The sequence below is a fragment of the Heloderma suspectum genome, chromosome 1 (genome assembly GCF_057233095.1).
Source record: "Heloderma suspectum isolate Gila_16-S chromosome 1, 16-S_ref, whole genome shotgun sequence".
In the NCBI taxonomy this organism is placed as follows: domain Eukaryota; kingdom Metazoa; phylum Chordata; class Lepidosauria; order Squamata; family Helodermatidae; genus Heloderma; species Heloderma suspectum.
In genome coordinates, this window is record NC_139458.1 from 100,710,244 (window position 1) to 100,728,500 (window position 18,257).

General features: G+C 40.8%; 1 protein-coding gene across 3 annotated transcripts in view; it reads left to right on the top strand.

Moving 5' to 3' along the window:
- ANO5 (anoctamin 5) overlaps positions 1-18,257 on the top strand; it is a 109,070-nt gene that overhangs the window by 62,571 nt on the left and 28,242 nt on the right. For all 3 annotated transcript variants that reach the window (XM_084852355.1, XM_084852364.1, XM_084852346.1), the window contains 8 exons: positions 6,133-6,201; positions 7,865-8,149; positions 9,801-9,914; positions 10,915-11,030; positions 13,312-13,446; positions 13,828-13,933; positions 14,022-14,082; positions 14,669-14,820. In XM_084852355.1, the coding sequence (XP_084708481.1) occupies positions 6,133-6,201; positions 7,865-8,149; positions 9,801-9,914; positions 10,915-11,030; positions 13,312-13,446; positions 13,828-13,933; positions 14,022-14,082; positions 14,669-14,820 (1,038 nt within the window). The remainder of the gene's footprint in view (positions 1-6,132; positions 6,202-7,864; positions 8,150-9,800; positions 9,915-10,914; positions 11,031-13,311; positions 13,447-13,827; positions 13,934-14,021; positions 14,083-14,668; positions 14,821-18,257) is intronic.

Sequence of the window (18,257 nt, forward strand, 5' to 3'; positions counted from 1 at the left end):
CAACTTCCATCAGTCCTAGTCAGCATTGCCAATTATAAGATATCATGGGAGTTTTCGGCCAAAACACTTGGAGGGCCAGAAGTTACCCACTCCACGTGTGTGTGTGTGTGTGTGTGTGTGTGTGCGCGCGCACGCGCGCCTGTATAAAGACATTTGAAGTCTCTATGGGATATTTTATGGAAATGGGCCAGAACTTGGACTATATGAATAGCTGATGCATAGGGATATTAGATCTTGGCAGATGTAAGAGTACCAGATGACACTACCTGAGTAGGCTGAAATTCCCTTCAGTCCAACTATGTGCAGTTGGGACCAATAAAACTGAAGGTGGCTGTGTTTGTCAGACAAAGCCTTATGGCCAAGCAGAGAGCTTTTACTATGCATTAATTTCAGGACTGGTTTTATTTTGCTGATTTGGTGAGAAAATGCACACATGGTCTAACTCAGTACAGTAATCGCTAGGAAGCGATTTCTCTCTGTAGCATAGTGACTTGGCAAAGTTGAGTGGGCTAAGAATAGAAGCATTCTTGGGAAAACATCTGATGGTTGCACAATTTGGAAGTCTGTGCTTGCTTTGTTTTGCATACATATTATGCTAATGGAAGACTGAAATGTTCATACAAAGAAACTCCAGCAAAAAAGCGCCACTCTTCCACTTTCAGCAGAACATAAAAAATAAATTAGATGCTGAAGCTGAAATACTATCCAATCGCAGTAGTGTTAGATAAAAAAACAAACCCTGAAATTAAGTAAATTGCCTCAGTTTTAAAATACAAAGAACTTGTTCAATGCAGGATATGAATAGTAGTTCTCAGTATATTTATCTGGATGCAAATCATGCTGGTTTCTGTTGAAGGTAGCGACAATTTGCATGTGCATTTTTTTAAAGATAGAATGTTCTAAGAGTAACATGACCTTTAGATTCACACAGTGAATCAAACTTTGGAATTCGCTACCACAAGACATAGTGATGACCACCAATCTGTATGGCTTTGAAAGGGGGGTAGACAAATTCCTGGAGGATAAGGCTATCAATGGCTGCTAGTCCTGATGACTCTATGCTAACTCCAGTATCAGAGGCAATAAGCCTATGTACACCAGTTGCTGGGGAACATGGGTGGGAGGGTGCTGTTGTATTCCTGTCCTGCTTGTTGGTTTCTTGTTGACAGCTGGTCAGCCACTTTTGAACAGAATGCTGGACTGGATGGACCCTCGGTCTGATCTAGCATGGCTCTCCTTATGAAGAGTTAATTTGCATTAAGTTGTGGACAATTCCAAATTGGGGGGGGGGAGGCTTGAAAAGTAGTATGGTAAGGTCCATGACTGTGACCAGATAATAGTTTTAGACAGATACTGACCCAGTTTGCACCATCACCACTGCCCACCATGGCTTGTCATGTCATCTGAGCCACAGAGAGCCATGGTGTGTGCCAGTCCATGCCAGATGGTTTTTGAATATTCAAGCCACGGCTTGTTGTGTTGTCTAAACTTGGGGACCATGGTCTATTGTTGGGTTATGTGAGGGTTGTTTAAAGAGTGGGAGCAAGAGGTATAGTTGTTTAACATTTGCATAACCCACAGCAAAGGGCTGGATGCACCTGATCTCGTCTGATCATAGAAGCTAAGCAGGGTCAGCCCTAGTTAGTACTTGGATGGGAGATTGCCTGGGAATCAGGCTTCCTGCATTGAGCAGGGGGTTGGACCCGATGGTCTTGTAGGCTGTAAAAAAAAAAAACCCTGTAAAGAGTGGAGCCAAGAGGTGTAGTCTCTGACATTTCTATGCAAAAGTCTAACAAATACAAGAAAAGCCCATTGACTATTCATAACAGCAGTAAGTGGCTGTAAACACCATCCTGTCTAAGTTTACACCAGTAGTGGGAGAGAAACTTTGGTCTCAACTGCTTAAGACCGAGCTATGCATTATGTCAGATGCATGATCATATTTAACAGGTCTGGTTTGTTTGATTGTTTTAAATAGGAACTAGAGTGGAGGGATCAGGATCACAGCATGCGGGGAGAAAGGGTTAACTCTGTGAATATTTCCACCAGCTGCTATTTGCCATCAATAGCAGCTATCCTCATGTAGCAAAGAGTTTGGGGGAGGCTCAGTTTTTGTTGGAATCGCAGCACTTGGGAAAAGTATTAACCCTCCTCCCCAGACTCTTGATCCTGATCTCTCACTCTATCACACACACACACACACACACACACACTGACCCTCCACCACTATGGCTGCTGGTTGGTTGTTGTTTTTCTTAAAGAGACATTAACTATTACGATATTTAATACATTGCTTGTCCCTATGTGTGCAAGTGAAGGGGGGGTTAATACCTTTGGATTCAATCATTTTGTCTCAAACCTATTGTAGTCTCCTTTTTCCCCTAATTCATATCCCTTCTCTTTCGAATCCTGTTATCTCTAGCTATTGCGCATTTATCTTCTTCAGCTGCATAGTACCATAATATACATATTTTAATCCCCTAGAGTTGGGTTCTTCTGCAACATATTAAGTGCTAACCTAAGCACTGCATTGCTAAGGTAGTTACATTATTTTGGTTATATGCTAACTTACCTGGATTAAATTTGTTAGGCAGCATTTGTACCTAATGTTAAACCATGATTTAGTGCTATGTGGATGAGCAAATGAGCTACACAAAAGGTCAGGCTCATGAGCTTCCCCCTCTCTTCTTCTACCCCCATGCAGGGAATAAGCCAGAATTCAGTTTTGCTTTAGAAAGATTCCTGGCTTGTCCTAATGCACAAAGCAGGAATTGTGGTTTAAAATAAACACTAGTTGTTAAACAGCCTAGCAAAACATCCCAGGGTTTGTTGTTGGCTTGTTTAGCAGTTGAATAGAGTTTCTTTTATGGACTTGAGCACGTTCCGGGAGAGAGCGCAGGACAGGAAGGCCTGGCGTGCTATGGTCCCTGGGGTCACGAAGAGTCGGACACGACTGAATGACTGAACAACAACAACAACAGAGTTTCTTTTAAAACACAATTCTTGGTTCATACATAATCACAATCCAGGAATCTGCTAAAGTGAAACTAAATTCTGGTTTGTTCCTCCTACCAGTTGGAACAGGAGAGCACACAAGTTTGTAGCATGTAGCACTAAACTGCTTGTGCATCTAGCACTAAACCATGGTTTAGGGTGCAATCACATGAGGCTTTTATCATGCAGTCATGGTGGGTCACTCACAGAAGTTTGCAGGTTCTTTTCATGACGTCGTCAACCTCCAGGGCACATCCAGCAGTATTTCCTGGTTATACCATGTTAGAAAGATCCAGAGATAATGAGGTATTTAAATATCCTGGATTTTCCCTGCTGTGTACATTCTTAGATGGCACTGTTTCATTGAGATCTATAGAACATTGAATATATATATATATATATATATAGAGAGAGAGAGAGAGAGAGAGAGAGAACTATAGAACATTGAAAATTAAAAACTTCCCCTCTCAGCAATCACATGGTCACCATCTGGGAGTTCACAGTAAATGCAGAAAGGCTCCAGAGTGGTAGGACTGAGGGTTTTTTCTTTAATGGAGAGACACCATTAGTGTTATGTGCTAATGCTCTTGCCTGGTCGGGCAGTATCCAACAGAGTGCTATGCCCCCATCGATTCTATTCCACAAGTGGCACCCACCACCTGCACAACAGAGATTTAGTGCTTCTGTGAGCAACCCGAAATGCTTGTTTCTGGAATGGAGCAGGTCAGCAGAACTCACAGAAGGGAGCCCTGCCACCCTGTCCAGATCCAGACAGGAGTGTTTCTGCTTGTCACACCTGGAAGTACTACCTTTCCAGTGTGCAAGCACTGGGTTCCACTTGTGCATGGAACTGGCAGAACCCATTGCCAGCAGAATCAAATCAGTGGGGGTGTAACAGAATTAGCAGGGAGGCCAGGCCCCATTGGATACTATCTATTGTTTTACCAAATTGTAATAACCCAAACTGTAATAACCATTAGCCCCAGATATAAAGCAGTGTGTGTGAGGGGGCCTTTTCTCCCCCCTGTGAATTGTTCCACCCTGTAGGAAAGTGGGACATGTTTAACATCATTCTAAAAGCAAAATGTTCTTTGCAGCTCGGAGATCTTAAAGGGAGAAGATTTATGAGACTTCCAAAAGAGGCATATCAAAACAAAAGCTTTGTATGAGAATCCTTGACTTAAATATGCTATAAAATGTTATCTCTTTACTTATCACTTTAATGTTAGCTGAAAAAAACATTGGTATCTGCAAGTGAACTCATGTTTACATTAGTAACAACGTTTTAAGATAACATGTTTTACTGATTCATTATATTACGCATTCATCAGAACTTTAATCACTGAACTTTGGGGCCTGGGGTTTTTTTTATTTTTTTTTTTATCATCTTCATAAACTCAAACCATGGAATTCAAGTCTTCTTTTAACTATTATCCTGAGGGTGAACATGGGATGGGTCTACATACAAAAGAGGAAGTCTGTTAAGCAAACTGTGCATGTCATTCCAAGTAGGGGCTAATAAACATTTATGATCATCACAACCTCATGCATGCTATATAGAATATATAGCATGCATGAGGTTGCTATATATACGCTACACTTTGGATTTGGATTTGGCATGGAGTGGGGATATTTTGGGGTAAATTTAACATTGCATTAGCGGACATCTACTAGTGCAATGGGACTTCACTATCTCTTCTCCTCTGCAGCCCTCTGCGCCAGCCAAAAATCTGCTTTGGAGGGTTTCTCGGCCTCCTTTGGGTTTCTCAGTTGCAGTTTTCGATTCAACCCATTGCCTGTTCTGCATGGGAAGGGGTCGTCCTTCCCCATAAGGGATAGGTATACAGCCAGAGTGTACTCTTGATCCTGTTTTGCTAGTGGATGCCCAGGAGATGGTAGTGGCCAGGGACAGCATTAACTGCTTTGGTATTAGGCTGGCTGTGATCCCTCTTCCTTGACTGAGCTCTAGCTACTGTTATCTCTGCAGTGGTAATTTCATGTTAAGACTATTGCACTGTGCCTTACACTTCATAAGTTTTAGCTCATGCAGAATGTGCCAGCTTTGTAATGTAAAGGACAAAGAGCATATGACTCCAGCGCTGGCCTGTCGGCACTAGATTCCAGTTAGGTTACCAGCTCCATTTAAGATTGGGATTCTTTCCTAGAGCCTGGCTCCTGGTGTACATTCCAACTTTTAGTATTGTGAAATCTGAGAGTAGACAAAGGGTTTTCCCTTTGGTGAGGCCATCTCTTTGGAATTCCCTTTCAAGGAGTTGTTGAATGGCCACTTCCCTGCACACCTTCCACAGACAACTGAAAATGTGTTTGTTTTCTCAGACTTCTGCTGGTCACTGCTGAATTCGCTTTGTCCTTGAGCAAGGAATTGGGTTTGCTAGTTTATTGCTCTTTTTAGTGGTTTGCACAGATTTACTGTTTTATTATTTTATTATATTTACGGTGTTTTTAAATTCTAAATTTGTATTTGGCTTTTTGTAAGTTGCCTTAAGAATCTAATTCTCACATGTTCTACAAATAAATAATGGAGAGAAAAGCCTTTAGTGACTGCAAGTTGCAAGTGTATGAATCAATAGAGTTGAAATTATACCATAAACTGTAGAATATGGCTACCAAAATGTCAAGCCACTTCTATAGAGTCCTAGAAATCCTGTGTGTACGTTGGTTCCCACTGGGGACCTGGATCTCCCAGAAGATGGGAAAGGAAAATATGAGGATTTGCTCAGTAGTGTTCTGTTCATGCCTAATGGACCCAGGCCCCGTTCATACAGACCTAATTCCTACCCCTTTATTATCTCAGCTGCTGCTGTTAGCATAAAATAAACAAGACAGCAACGTTTTTAAATTTTTGGTGGGGGGGCATATTTTGTATGAGTGGCTGGGGAATGCTGGGAGTTGCAGGACTGTTTTCTGTCTAAACATGCATAGGATGGCGCCTTTAAATATTTTTTTGTCTGTAGAAAGGCAACCAGCAAATCTAGTTGATAATAATAAGGCAAACCTACCCCCCCTTCCATTATGTCGTTGAAAAGCTCTTCTCTAATTTTAGAAGTTTATTTCTGTATGTATTATACACTCTTGCGATTTGAAAAAAAAGTAAAGAGCTGGTTTGTTTTTCTTCAGGACCGGAGACAAGAATTTGAGAACAATTTAGCAAAGGCCGGTTTGGAACTAGAAACGGAAGACAAGAAGGTAAAAAAGTATTAAGGGCTGTTACTTTTTTAAAAAAATATATCTTAAAACAAGAACTCAGCTTGAAATATAATGTGTCTTCAGTGGCAGTAAAACATTTGCTTTCCTGTTAGTAGCGTATTTAATATTTGTTTGATGCCAACACCATGTCTGACACTGATAAAAAAAATAACACCAACACAGTCTCTTCCTAGAGGGGTTGCAGTATATAGATGCAATCCAAAACTCAGTTGTGTCTCACAGCACTGTAAGGTGCTATGCTGATAACCCTACTCTTCCCTGCCCTGGGAATCCTTGGGCATACGTGGGATCAGGAGACTGCACTGCTCACTGTTGTACTCCAGCCAACTGCAAGAGAAGCCACAAAAGCCACAGTGGGTAATTTCAAGCCTAAAGCGTTTCACTTCCTGGCCAGGAGTTGTTGCAGCTGCACCAGTTGATCAGGTCAAGTGGTTGCCTAATCACAGGTATGCCTGGGGTTTGCTGGGACTCCGCTTCCTTTGATGGGGGTGGGAGGAGATGACAAGGGTAGCCCACTGCAGTAGAGCCCTTTTGTAGATCGTGTTCATATAGGCTGTAATCCTGCTCAATTATCATCAGTGGAAGTTTTGCTAAAGGCCCACACAAAAGGAACAGAAAGGACTAGAGGAGCATTAAATAGTAGCTGCAGATGCAGGAAAGATCTGGGCTCAAGAAAAGTTTGGCAGAAGTACAATTTTGCAGTATTAGTAAATTCCCATTTTTCAGTGTTTTCTGCCTTTTGCTTCAAATGTTGTCTGTCTGATATTAAATAAGGATAAATGTCCTATGGCACAATTTTTTCTTGATAGTTTGTGTATTAGATTATTAATCCTTATTTAATATCAGACATCCCACATTTGTTTTTCTTAATACTTATGATACCAAGAGGAGGAGAGCTGTTTTGCTCTTCAGGGGAAGTGGTTACAATTCATTCTCCAGCGATAAGGAAGAGGTCCCAAAATAACTGAGTTCATATGCAGACTGTAGGTACAATGACGGTTTTCTCACTCCTTGTGGAAAATGGTTTTCTCACTCCCTATGGAAAACTGTTTCCCTTAACACATGCCCTTGCATTATAGCTGGAAAAGCTGGGACATTAGGACTCATTCTGCTGGTCTCCTTCTTCACATATGAAAGCAGAATATGGAGCACTTCTCCAATTAGCACTATCGGCTTTTCTTAGCCTTGATTATTCTCCCACATTGTCTATAGAAAGTTAGTCATGATTAACTTCCATTGGAATTGATTGGAGGGGTTAGTCACAACTAATTTAAGTCCTGTTGATTTCAGTGGAATTTAAGTGGAGCTAAACTTTTCTGCTTCAGAGCCTAAAAGGGGTACCTGCAAATGTTTCAAGAACAATGGGTTGAACAGCAAGCCTCGGGATTATTCACACAATACGGTTTGGAAGGCAGTTACCTCTGTTCTGCCTTATGTTTCAGGTGTTCACCTCTTCTTTGTTCACTACATGAACACTGTGTGCTATGTGCTGGGAAACCACAAAAGGGTCCTGCTCTCACACATGATATACCTATGGTTGAAAAAACAGATGTGGAGTTTCTTCAAACATTATAGGGTTCATCATACATTTGGAGAGGAAATGTATTTACTTTTATAGCAAGCTTTGTCTTTTCATTTGTAGGATTCTGAAAATGGCAAGACATACTTTGTGAAGATTCATGCACCGTGGGAGGTTCTGATCACATATGCTGAAGTGCTGAACATCAAAGTGCCCATCAAGGAAAATGATATTCCTTGTACCGTAGAGAACCCTTTGGACTGTATATTTTGGCCATTTAGGCTGCCTGAGATAGTGATGCACCCAGAACCAGACTACTTTACAGCTGCATTTAGCAAGGAAAGGCAGGAACTCTACCTCATTGATGACGAGAGTACTTTTTTCTCCCCATCTGTCAGAAACAGAATTGTGAGTACTTCTGTCAATCCGTTCTAATACACACACAGTTAACAATGGTCATGTCTGTGTGCAGTGGTAGGAGGCTTGCATTGTTTTTCTGCACCTGCACAAGGTCACACATTCCTAGAAAAACAGCACTGGTTGTCATCCTTGTGTTATAAATGTTAATTTTTGTGAATCACCTAGAGAGCCTCAGCTCTAGGGTGGTATCGAAATGTAATCAATGAAATTAAATGAAATGAGGAGGTGAAGCTGGTGGCCAATTTAGCCCATGAGATTCTTCACTGAAAGTATAGAACAATAGTACTGAAAGATCCACTTCTGGCTGTACTCCCACTCCCTTAACAGATGGAGTTATGAGGCCTTTCTTAAGGTTATTAATGTTTCCACAAATCAACCTTACAACTAGTCAATTCAAGTTTCTTTATGAAAGTTTTCCAACCTTGAGTGAAACTTTGCTTTTTTTGGGGGGGGGGATATTCTTCCAGACCACAAGTAGACTTTAGATAGGGCTACAAGCTTTAAACAACTAATTGGTACGATTAAGCATCTAAAACTTATAGTGCAGATTTAATAAGCATCCCAATTTATCAATCAAGCCAGTAGCCTTGTGGAACAGGCCCCTTTTTGCTCCCCCAAATACCTTTGTTTCAGCAAAGAAAATATTGTTATCTTTGCTACATCAGCATCCTGGTGATACAAGGTCGATCTTCATGCATCTCTTTTAATTTTGCCATTGTTAATTAGCTAGACTGAAAATCCTGGCTGAAGAACACCAGTTTCCATTATAAAATTCAAAAGCCCCGATCCCATTAGCTTCCTATTCATTTCTCTAGCTAGAGTCTTAACCTGGCACCAAATTGTCAGCTTTTTGGCTCCTGGTGAAGACTTCACTTCCCAGGCATTCAATGGCCTTAAAGATGAGCTCTTCAATGCATCAGTTGAATTGTTTATGGTTGTCACTGATGCTTTATTTGTTTTATGGGGCAGTGCTGTTTTAGTGGATAATTATTTTTAGCTGTTTTACATTTCTTATATTTTAATTTTGTTGTAAGTTACCTTGAGTCCTTTTTTTAGAAAAGCATCTAATAAATAGTAACAACAACTGGATGGAGAATCATGAGTGCAGCTGTGTGCTTCACATGTAGCTCTTGATCCAGTCCAGCAGCCAGAGCTCTAAGTACGAAGCCTTTTATAAGCTACATTTTCAATGACTGGCTGTTTGGGAGGGGGCACTGGGAGCTGTATTCTGTCCCCACTGCTTCCTCTTTCCCACCAAACACCTGATCTGTGGGATTTCAGCTTTTAAGGAAGGGCTCAGCTTAGCTGGGCCAGACCCCGCAAAAACTTCAAGGATTAGAGCCTGCACTCAAAATTTCAGAAATGGAAGATGGCTTTGATTTGTCGAAACATGCACACATTCCCATAAAGCAAAGCAATTGCTTTTATTAAGGGTCCTGAAGCATTTCAGTACGTCAGTGCAATAGATTAGTGAATCAATGTAAAGATCAAATAAAATAATTGGTTCATAGACCTATTTTTGGAGCATGGTGAAGAGAAGAAAAATGTTTTGTATTTACATGATGCAGTGAAATGTCCTTCAGTTGGGAAAGAAAGTAATTTTAAACTGCGCCATTGGGACTCCTCCCCGCCCTTTTAGGTTTACTATATTTTAACAAGATGTCCATATGGAACAGAAGAAGGGAAGAAGAAGTTTGGAATTAAAAGGCTGCTAAATAATGGCACCTACACTGCTGCATACCCTCTCCATGATGTAAGTAGCTTAATCATTCAATCATCTATGCTTTCATTCATTCCATAGTACTCCCCTGTTTTCCAGAAGAACCATCACCTATGTGTTTAACTCAGACCTTGATGTACTCTGCCTTCTAGTAGACATAATATCTGTAATTCTCTGCAATTATGACAATTATCATGGAAATTGCTTGTAACACATATACGTGATGACATTTAGCTGAGACAAGACAACACCTGTGCAAGCCGCAGGAGAAGTGAACGGAGAAGAAGGAAGGTTAATTACTGCTGTGCTATAAAACTAGGTTGACATTGTAGGATTAGAGTTTAAAGCCACAGTGCCCTCTGGTGGCAGACAGCAGGTGCTTTATTGGAGCATTTTATGGATTTTCCTTTTAATTGTGCATATAGGGCAGGGCAGGGCAACATGCTGCCTTCCAGATGTTGTTGGACTGCAGCTCTGATCAGCCCCAGAGAGCATAGCCCATTCTTGTTAGAAACTACATTAAGGGACTGTGATATGAATGCTAATATCCTGAATTTATATTTTTAAATAGTAGTAGTTTGAGAATTTGAAAAGGAACTCATGCCTTCATTGTTTATTCATAATGACTTAAGTCATAAAGTAGCTTTCCCCAACGTAGTACACTAATGATAAACCTGAACTACAGCTCCCATCACCCCAGCCAACATGGCTGAGGATGGTGGTAGTTGTAGTCTAAGATCTCAGGAGGGCATCAGGTTGGCATAAGGTATATATTAGAGGTGCTACTTAGGTTGGGCTGAGAAACCCAAGTTTCAAATAAAATATGTTCTTAATCTCCACATTGTTTCTTACAGTATGAATATCTGAATGTCCCCTCCCCCCTCACACACACACAGTGTTTTACACACTGAGATATAATGAAACCTGCATATATCCTCCTGGAATATATTTGGAAAAATGTAATGTTATAGTACATTGTCAGTTATTGATCTGTTTTGTTTCTTCTTTTATTTAATCATCCACACTGATACAGTGCCAGTACTGGAGGAGGGCAAATGATCCAAAGTGTGAAAATGAAAGATACACACTGTACAGAGAGTGGGCGAGGTTTCCTCGGTTTTTCAAAGAACAGCCCTTAGATCTTATCAGGTGATTGCTTCGCATGGCTATGTTAACGGAGGCTGGGACTTTTGCATTGCACTGTGTTATTTACCTAGATTCATTTTATAAATGGTTCCTTAATTAAAGGAAACCTTATATACGTTAAAATACATTAATAATATATAGGTAGATTACTTGGAGAACTGGACATACTTTAATTCAAATCATTTTAACCTAAAGCAGCACTGAAGTCATCAAAAGTAGACAGAATTTTATGAAAAAAAATATTTTGAATGAGATTTTGGGCCCACCACAAGACAAATATCTACTCTTTCTCTGTTTCAGAGGTGGGCAGACTTTAAGCTTGTGGGATCTACTTTGCTTTTTTAATAGAACCCCAAGGCTTGCCAAACCAGAGCCAAAATAAGTTGTTTGGAGGGAAGAAGACAGATGCAAAATGTTGGCTTAGGGTGCAATCCTGTGGGGATGGCCATGGGCCTCCAAAGAAGGAGGCTTCCGGCTATCCAATGCAGAGCGGGAGGAGCGGCAGAGGCAATCTTTGTCTCCGCACTCCTCCCACTCATTTCTGCTAGACAGGCTTTTTCACCTGTCTAGCTGAGGTGTTGGGGGGTGGGAGGGAAGAAGGCTGGGTAGGCCAGAGGATTCCTCATAAGCCAGCCTCCCCAGTCCCCTCCCCTCCCTGCCCACAGGAATGCCCTCTTTACCTTCTCTCTGAGGTCGTCTTTGCAGTTCTCCCTGTGCCAGCTGGGAGGAGGAGGGGACAGGGAGTTCAAACGCCTGGGTCTGAGGTCGGTGTGCTGTCCCTGACCTTGGATTCAGGAATCTGAATTATCCTATGGCCCCCAGGTGCTGTCTAGGGGCCATAGGATTGCTCTCTTAGGGAGTAGAGGCAGTTATCTACTGCAGTTCATCACTCGGATGATCTGTATATTCGGATCTACATCTGAGTGCTAAACCACAGGCTCTGTTAATTATGTAGCATGCAGCTGATCCTTATCATTTTGCTTACCTGGTTTTGTTTACTTTACCTTGCACATGGGGGGGCAATCTGGATTGGGACCGTGGCACATGGGTAGGAGAGGGTTAAACCTTCCCTCCCAGCTACTTTTTCTTTTCTTTTCAAAATTCACACTGAGTGGAGACTTTAAAAAGGGGGGGGCTCCATTGGCATGAATGGAGTTTTCTTCCTTTTTTTCAGCCCACTCCTAGGGGGAGGGTGAATTTTGGAAAAAAATAGTGGCTGAGTGGGAAAGTTTAAACCTTCCCTACCCCCAATCTGGACCCCTACACACTTACACAAACATAAAGAAAATGGTGAGGATCAGTTGCACGCTATGCATATAATGTAGTGTGTAATGTAGCCCTGAGTTACTATAGATCAGGGCTTCTAACACAGTGTGAAAACTGGCTAGCAGAGCTGCTCAAAGACCTGGTCAAAGGTAACTCTTTTACAGGAGAAGAACACCGAGGCTGGGAAATAAGTGATTGACAAAAGGCCAACCCTGGCAGCAACTTATTTTTTAGTTTGTACTTGCATTTTTACTTGCTATTGTTAAACAACTGGAACACCCTCGCTGATCTGCTGCAAATTATCCAGAGATCTGCTAATACATCCCAGCCTGTCTTCTGCCTACTCCTGCTCTGTTATATACTTTACATCCTGTGGCTTTTTTCCACAGTGACTGCTTTCTCATGCCAGAATCAGATTTGCTTCATAAGTAACCCACCATGATGTATTGTTTGTGGAACAATATTTTGCTGTAAAATTGTCCACTTTGAAATATTAGGTTCCTTTTATCTAGTGTTCAGCTTGAATGTTCAGATTCCCAACTGCCTATTGACCTGTTTAATGTCAGTGATATTTTTTTCACCCCATCCTGAGGATGCTCTTGAGCTGAAGGTGGTGTATTGTCACTGGGCATGTCTCTCCCACCACTTCCATGGCTTCATGCCAGCTGCTCTAAGTAAGTTTTAAACTGGAAAGTGAGAAGAGAAGGAAATGGGAGAATCCTATCTGGCTGCTGGGTAACACGTGAGCAAAAACTAGTTACGGTCTTCAAATATTTAGGACATAAATATTCTGCTCAGTCATTTGCTCAGAAATTCTGATTTACACATTTCTAATCCTGATACATAAGGATTGTTTTGCAGTAAACACAATAGAGTTCCTTTGGATTTGACTGATAACATTAAATAAAATTTAGATTCTATCTTTATTTGCAATTAACTTTTTGAAGTCCCCCCATTTTTAAAAAAGTTAATGACTGACCCTTGTATTTCCTTATCTGGCTGCATTCCTTTTCTGCAGGAAGTATTATGGAGAAAGGATTGGAATCTATTTTGCCTGGCTGGGTTTCTATACTGAGATGCTGTTCTTTGCAGCTGTTGTTGGTCTAATTTGTTTTTTGTATGGTGCCTTCACAATGAATGAAAATATGAGTAGGTAAGTTTAACTGAAAAGGCAATGTTGGCTAAAGTAAATTTATGATCAGTCGGCTGATGAAAGATGTCCTGTCTACTCTAGTGCTTGCTCTTTTAGATCTGTTTTCATTTTTTATTATTATTATTTTTCCCTTCTGGAACATTGTACACTGTGTAGAGTTATACCCTGATCATGTGAGCTGCTTTGCAGACACGTTAGCTCAAACATCTGATCTAGACACACAACTTCACACCATAGCATAGTTAGGGGCACAACGCTGCCTATAATTCTGTCCTGAAAGAGAGAGAAGTGGTTCATCTTATTCCAATATAAAGTTAAATACCAATGTTTGCACAAAAGCACTCAATTAAATGTAAGACATTCTTATTTTGTCCTCTTCAGCAAAGAAATATGTAACTCCCAAATTGGGGGAGAGATTATTATGTGCCCGCTATGTGATCGAAAATGTGATTACTGGAGGCTGAACTCCACTTGTGAGACTTCAGAGGTCTGTAGCAATTCTTGCAATTTTCGTTTTAAAGATTAGCTTTTCTCATATTGTGTAATGCAAATAATTATTTATGTTTCTATTCCAGTACTCCCATTTGTTTGACAATGTGGCGACTCTCTTCTTTGCCATTTTTATGGGCATTTGGGGTGAGTATATTTTAGTCTCTGCTGGATTGGAGTCCCTTCCATTTGTGGAAGAGCAATTCTGGATCCAAGCCTTTATACACAATTGTAAACACACTGTGAACATTACAAAGCTAACGGTCTAGTGTAACCTCAGTCAAATGTGTATATGCACAACAACTCAAGTTAATCATGGCTTATTCCCATTGGAATGAATGGGACTAGTTAGTCAGAACTAACTTAAGTTCTGTTGATTTCAGTGGGACTAAACAGTGTTTCCACATTCTTAAGCATAGCAAATTCCATGGTACAATATAATCCCAAATGTGCAAAAATAAGCATGCAGATATGCAATAATGAATCTGACTTAATTTGTCATGGGTCCAAACATTCCAGATAAACCTTGCAATTTGGCTCTGAATAAAGAAATGAGTAAAGATTTCTTCAGGGGTATTCAAATCAACAGTACTATGTTTTTAATGCAATGGATGCACTGTATAAACATCTAATTAGATAATAGAAAATATATTTGGGAGTATTTATACTTAGCTGTCACACAACATTTCTTATTCTTATTAGTTCTTGTTTACTTAACACTGTCTGATTGCAGTTACACTTTTCCTGGAGTTCTGGAAGCGACGTCAAGCTCGTCTCGAATACGAGTGGGATTTAGTTGATTTTGAGGAGGAACAACAGCAGCTCCAACTACGACCAGAGTATGAAGCAAAATGTACCCACAAGAGAAAGAATCCAGTAACTCAGGTAATTTGGGGGGAAATGCTTTATTGTAAGACAAAAATCACTCAGAGGTTTGGGGTTAGATAAGAATTCAGCTTCCCGTTGTGTGAAACCTTTAGCAGTTTGACCTGGTATGTGGTCTTAAGTGCTAAGGATGGAATTATGTCAAAACAACATTACAGAAGCATGTTGATCTGCAGATGTTGTAGAAATATACTGTTGTGCAATAGTTTAAGAACACGGTACAATTCAGTCTTTAGGATTAACATCTGAAATGGTAATGGCATCAACAATGCCATCACAAGTCATTCCGGTATGGCAAGTGTGGGCAACAGGTAGCCTGTAGGCTGCATCCTATTGGCCCTTTTTGTGACAGCGGATGCCAAATTTGCCACTGAAATTTGGTGACAGCAGCAAAAATGGGCCGATTTCCCCTTACTGTCAATATAGCAAGCTGCAGTTTCCTGCGAAATGGGTCAGTGCGGCACAAAAAGACCTATTTTTAAAGAACGTTGGCCCTTGTTTGCTGCAGTGCCACTGCCAAATTTTGGCAGCAAATTCAGTGGCAAGACAGGAAGCAAGACTTGGTCCCTAGACCTCCAAAAGTTGTCCACCCCTGCTGTAGGGAAAGGCAGTAGCTAAAGATAACAAATGTTATTCTCTAGGAACTGGTTCAACCATTCAGAAAGAAGTATCTATCATTGCCCTCTTGCTTCAGAAAGTTTGCATGGTTGAATGCTCCCCCATACCGAAAAAGAAACTGTGAACACAGAAATCTAGCATGCCATGGAGGATGCTACCTAGCCTTTTCCCTGACATGCTGCCTTTCCATGTGTAGGGGTTTTTTGATACGGCGCGAGGGTATAATTCAACATGCTGTTTCATGACCTGTGCTATGGAATGGCACAGACCAGGAGAACGATACCTTATGCTTTCCCCCAAATGTTTAAATGGCCTCTAAGCTTTCATTTGTATGCCATTAGTGGTCTGGACTGCTAAACCTAAACTGCGAAAAGGAGGGGGGGGAAGAGAACCAAATGACTGTAATTCCACTTTAGATGGAAAAAAGGTCTATCTGATGAAGTCTAATCCTTATGATACAGCTCTGGGCCTATAGGGATAGACAGTACTCTGGCATTCTAGAGTAGAGAGTTAATGTGATTAAATTGGGCATGAATAACTTCTACTTGTTCATCTGTTTAGTAAAGTATAAAATAGCAATCAAAAACATAATCAGTTCTCCTAGTGCCTTCCTTAGTGAAGGTACTTTATGTATTTACAAAGGAGAGGGCGTTTTCTGTAGTGGCACCATGACTTTGGAACACCCTCCAGAAGTACATCTGGCACAAATATTACCATCTTTTTGGTGCCTGCTTAAGGCTTTTTTTTATTTATTTCCAGGGCATTTAAAATGGTAGTGTTGCCTCTGTCTGCTCTGTGGTTTTTATAGTTTTTTTCCACCTCCTTTGTATGTGTGTATGTTCTAAACATTATTTATGTTTTATTGTATTGTATTTATATTGGCATGGTTAATTTTATTTATGCCTTTGTATATTGCCCTGGAATCCATTCGCATGAAAGGCAGTTTAGAAATATTTTACAAAAAAGGAAAGAAAACAAGGCAGATAAAACACATAAATAAAATCAACAAAATTTATAAAAATGACAGCTAGTTGAACAAACTGCAGTACATTTACTATGGCCACTGGGCTTTTCTTGAAAGCACACACCAAGCCCAGGAAATGGAGGGCAATTATATTTTTGGAAAACAAATGCAAGAGTATCTATTGCAAAGAGAGTAATAGAGGACATAAAGGATTATGATGCCAGGGCTGATTACTGAAAAGGGGATCATAGATGCTTGACGGGTGAGCAGCTATTAGGCTGTATGGTCACAAAAGAGCACAGAGCTTTTGGCATTGATAATTGACAAGCTGTTACTCTAAATGGCAGGTTGTTCCTTGATTTTCCAGTATTCCAGATCATATGGAGAGCCCCCATGGATACAGGAAGATCTCTTCACAAAGTCACCTTCCATGTGTAGAGGGCAATGAATGTGATTACGTAGGGGGACTGGGTAATGTGCTTCCCCTCCTCATGTGTTGATTATCCTCAATATAGAACACCTGAATAGGGCTTCTATTAATAGATATTTCTTATGTACATTAAGGCTGCAATCCTATACACATTTACCTGAGGCTAAGCCCACTGAACACAGTGGGACTTACTTCTAAGTAAACATGCATAAGATTTCACGGTTAGATGCAACATGCATTGAGCAGGGGGTTGGACTCGATGGCCTTGTAGGCCCCTTCCAACCCTGCTATTCTGTGATTCTATGAGATCACCAAGAATGAGGAGTCTGAATGTACTGACATTCTCGGATATGTGTCTGAGCATTACAAGGCATTTGCTTCAATTCCTTGAGTGCAAATCAGCAATTTTTAAACTGCAATTCAAAAAATCAGTTACCTTATATTGCTTTCTTAAAGCATCTGTTATCTTTACAGAGTATCAAGGTTCTGTGCTACAGAAATGTATAACCATCAGCGTCAGTGGTCCAACTATGAAATGCCAGTTTGGGGCAGTGGTTAGAGTGTTGGACTGGGACTTGGCCCTACTCAGCCATGAAGCTCAGTAGGTGGCTTTGGGCTAGTCACTCTCAGCCTAACCTACCTCACAGGGTTGTTGTGAGGATAAAATGGAGAGGAGGAGGATTATGTACACTGCCTTGGGCTCCTTGGAGGAAAGGCAGGCTGTAAATGTAATAAATCAATATAAAAGAGGCTATTGGTTAGCAATTCTTACATTTCACTAGATGATGGAAACATGGAGGACTTGGGGCTCTGAAGATTAGCAGCAGAAAAAAAGTGCTGATCAAGCATATTGACTAACTACATGCCCAAAGCTAACATTTTCTTCAATTGTGGGGACACATTTCATTGTGTGTGATAATTTGAAATCTTTGTTGGTCACTAGTACTTCTGCAGTCCCATGAACTGATACTAACAGGAAAATACCCTGTTTATCTTCTTTCCTTTATCCACAGGTTTATCAAGACTGTGACTGATCTTAAAGCATTTAGCTAGGTCACAATGGGGCAACATCTGCACTCACTGAGATTATTACTAGTGATGGTGCTGAACTTCAGAATAGGGGTGGAGTGGGTGGGGTTGAAGTTTGGAGGAGACCATGAGCCAGTTTCAAACTGAGCTCAGACTTCTCCGAAACTAAAGCCTGGTTTGAAATGGTTCACTTATTTGCCACTAGTGAAAGCTCATGCCACAATAAACATGTTAGTACTTAAGGTGCCACAGGATTCTTCACTGTTATATTCTCTTGAACATTTCTAGTTACAGTTCTAGCTCTGTTTCATTGCTTGGGAGTGTTTTAATAAGGACAAATAGCCAGGCAATTTTTGCAGAGATTTTTCAACTTGTGGCAAACTTTCTGTGCCTCTT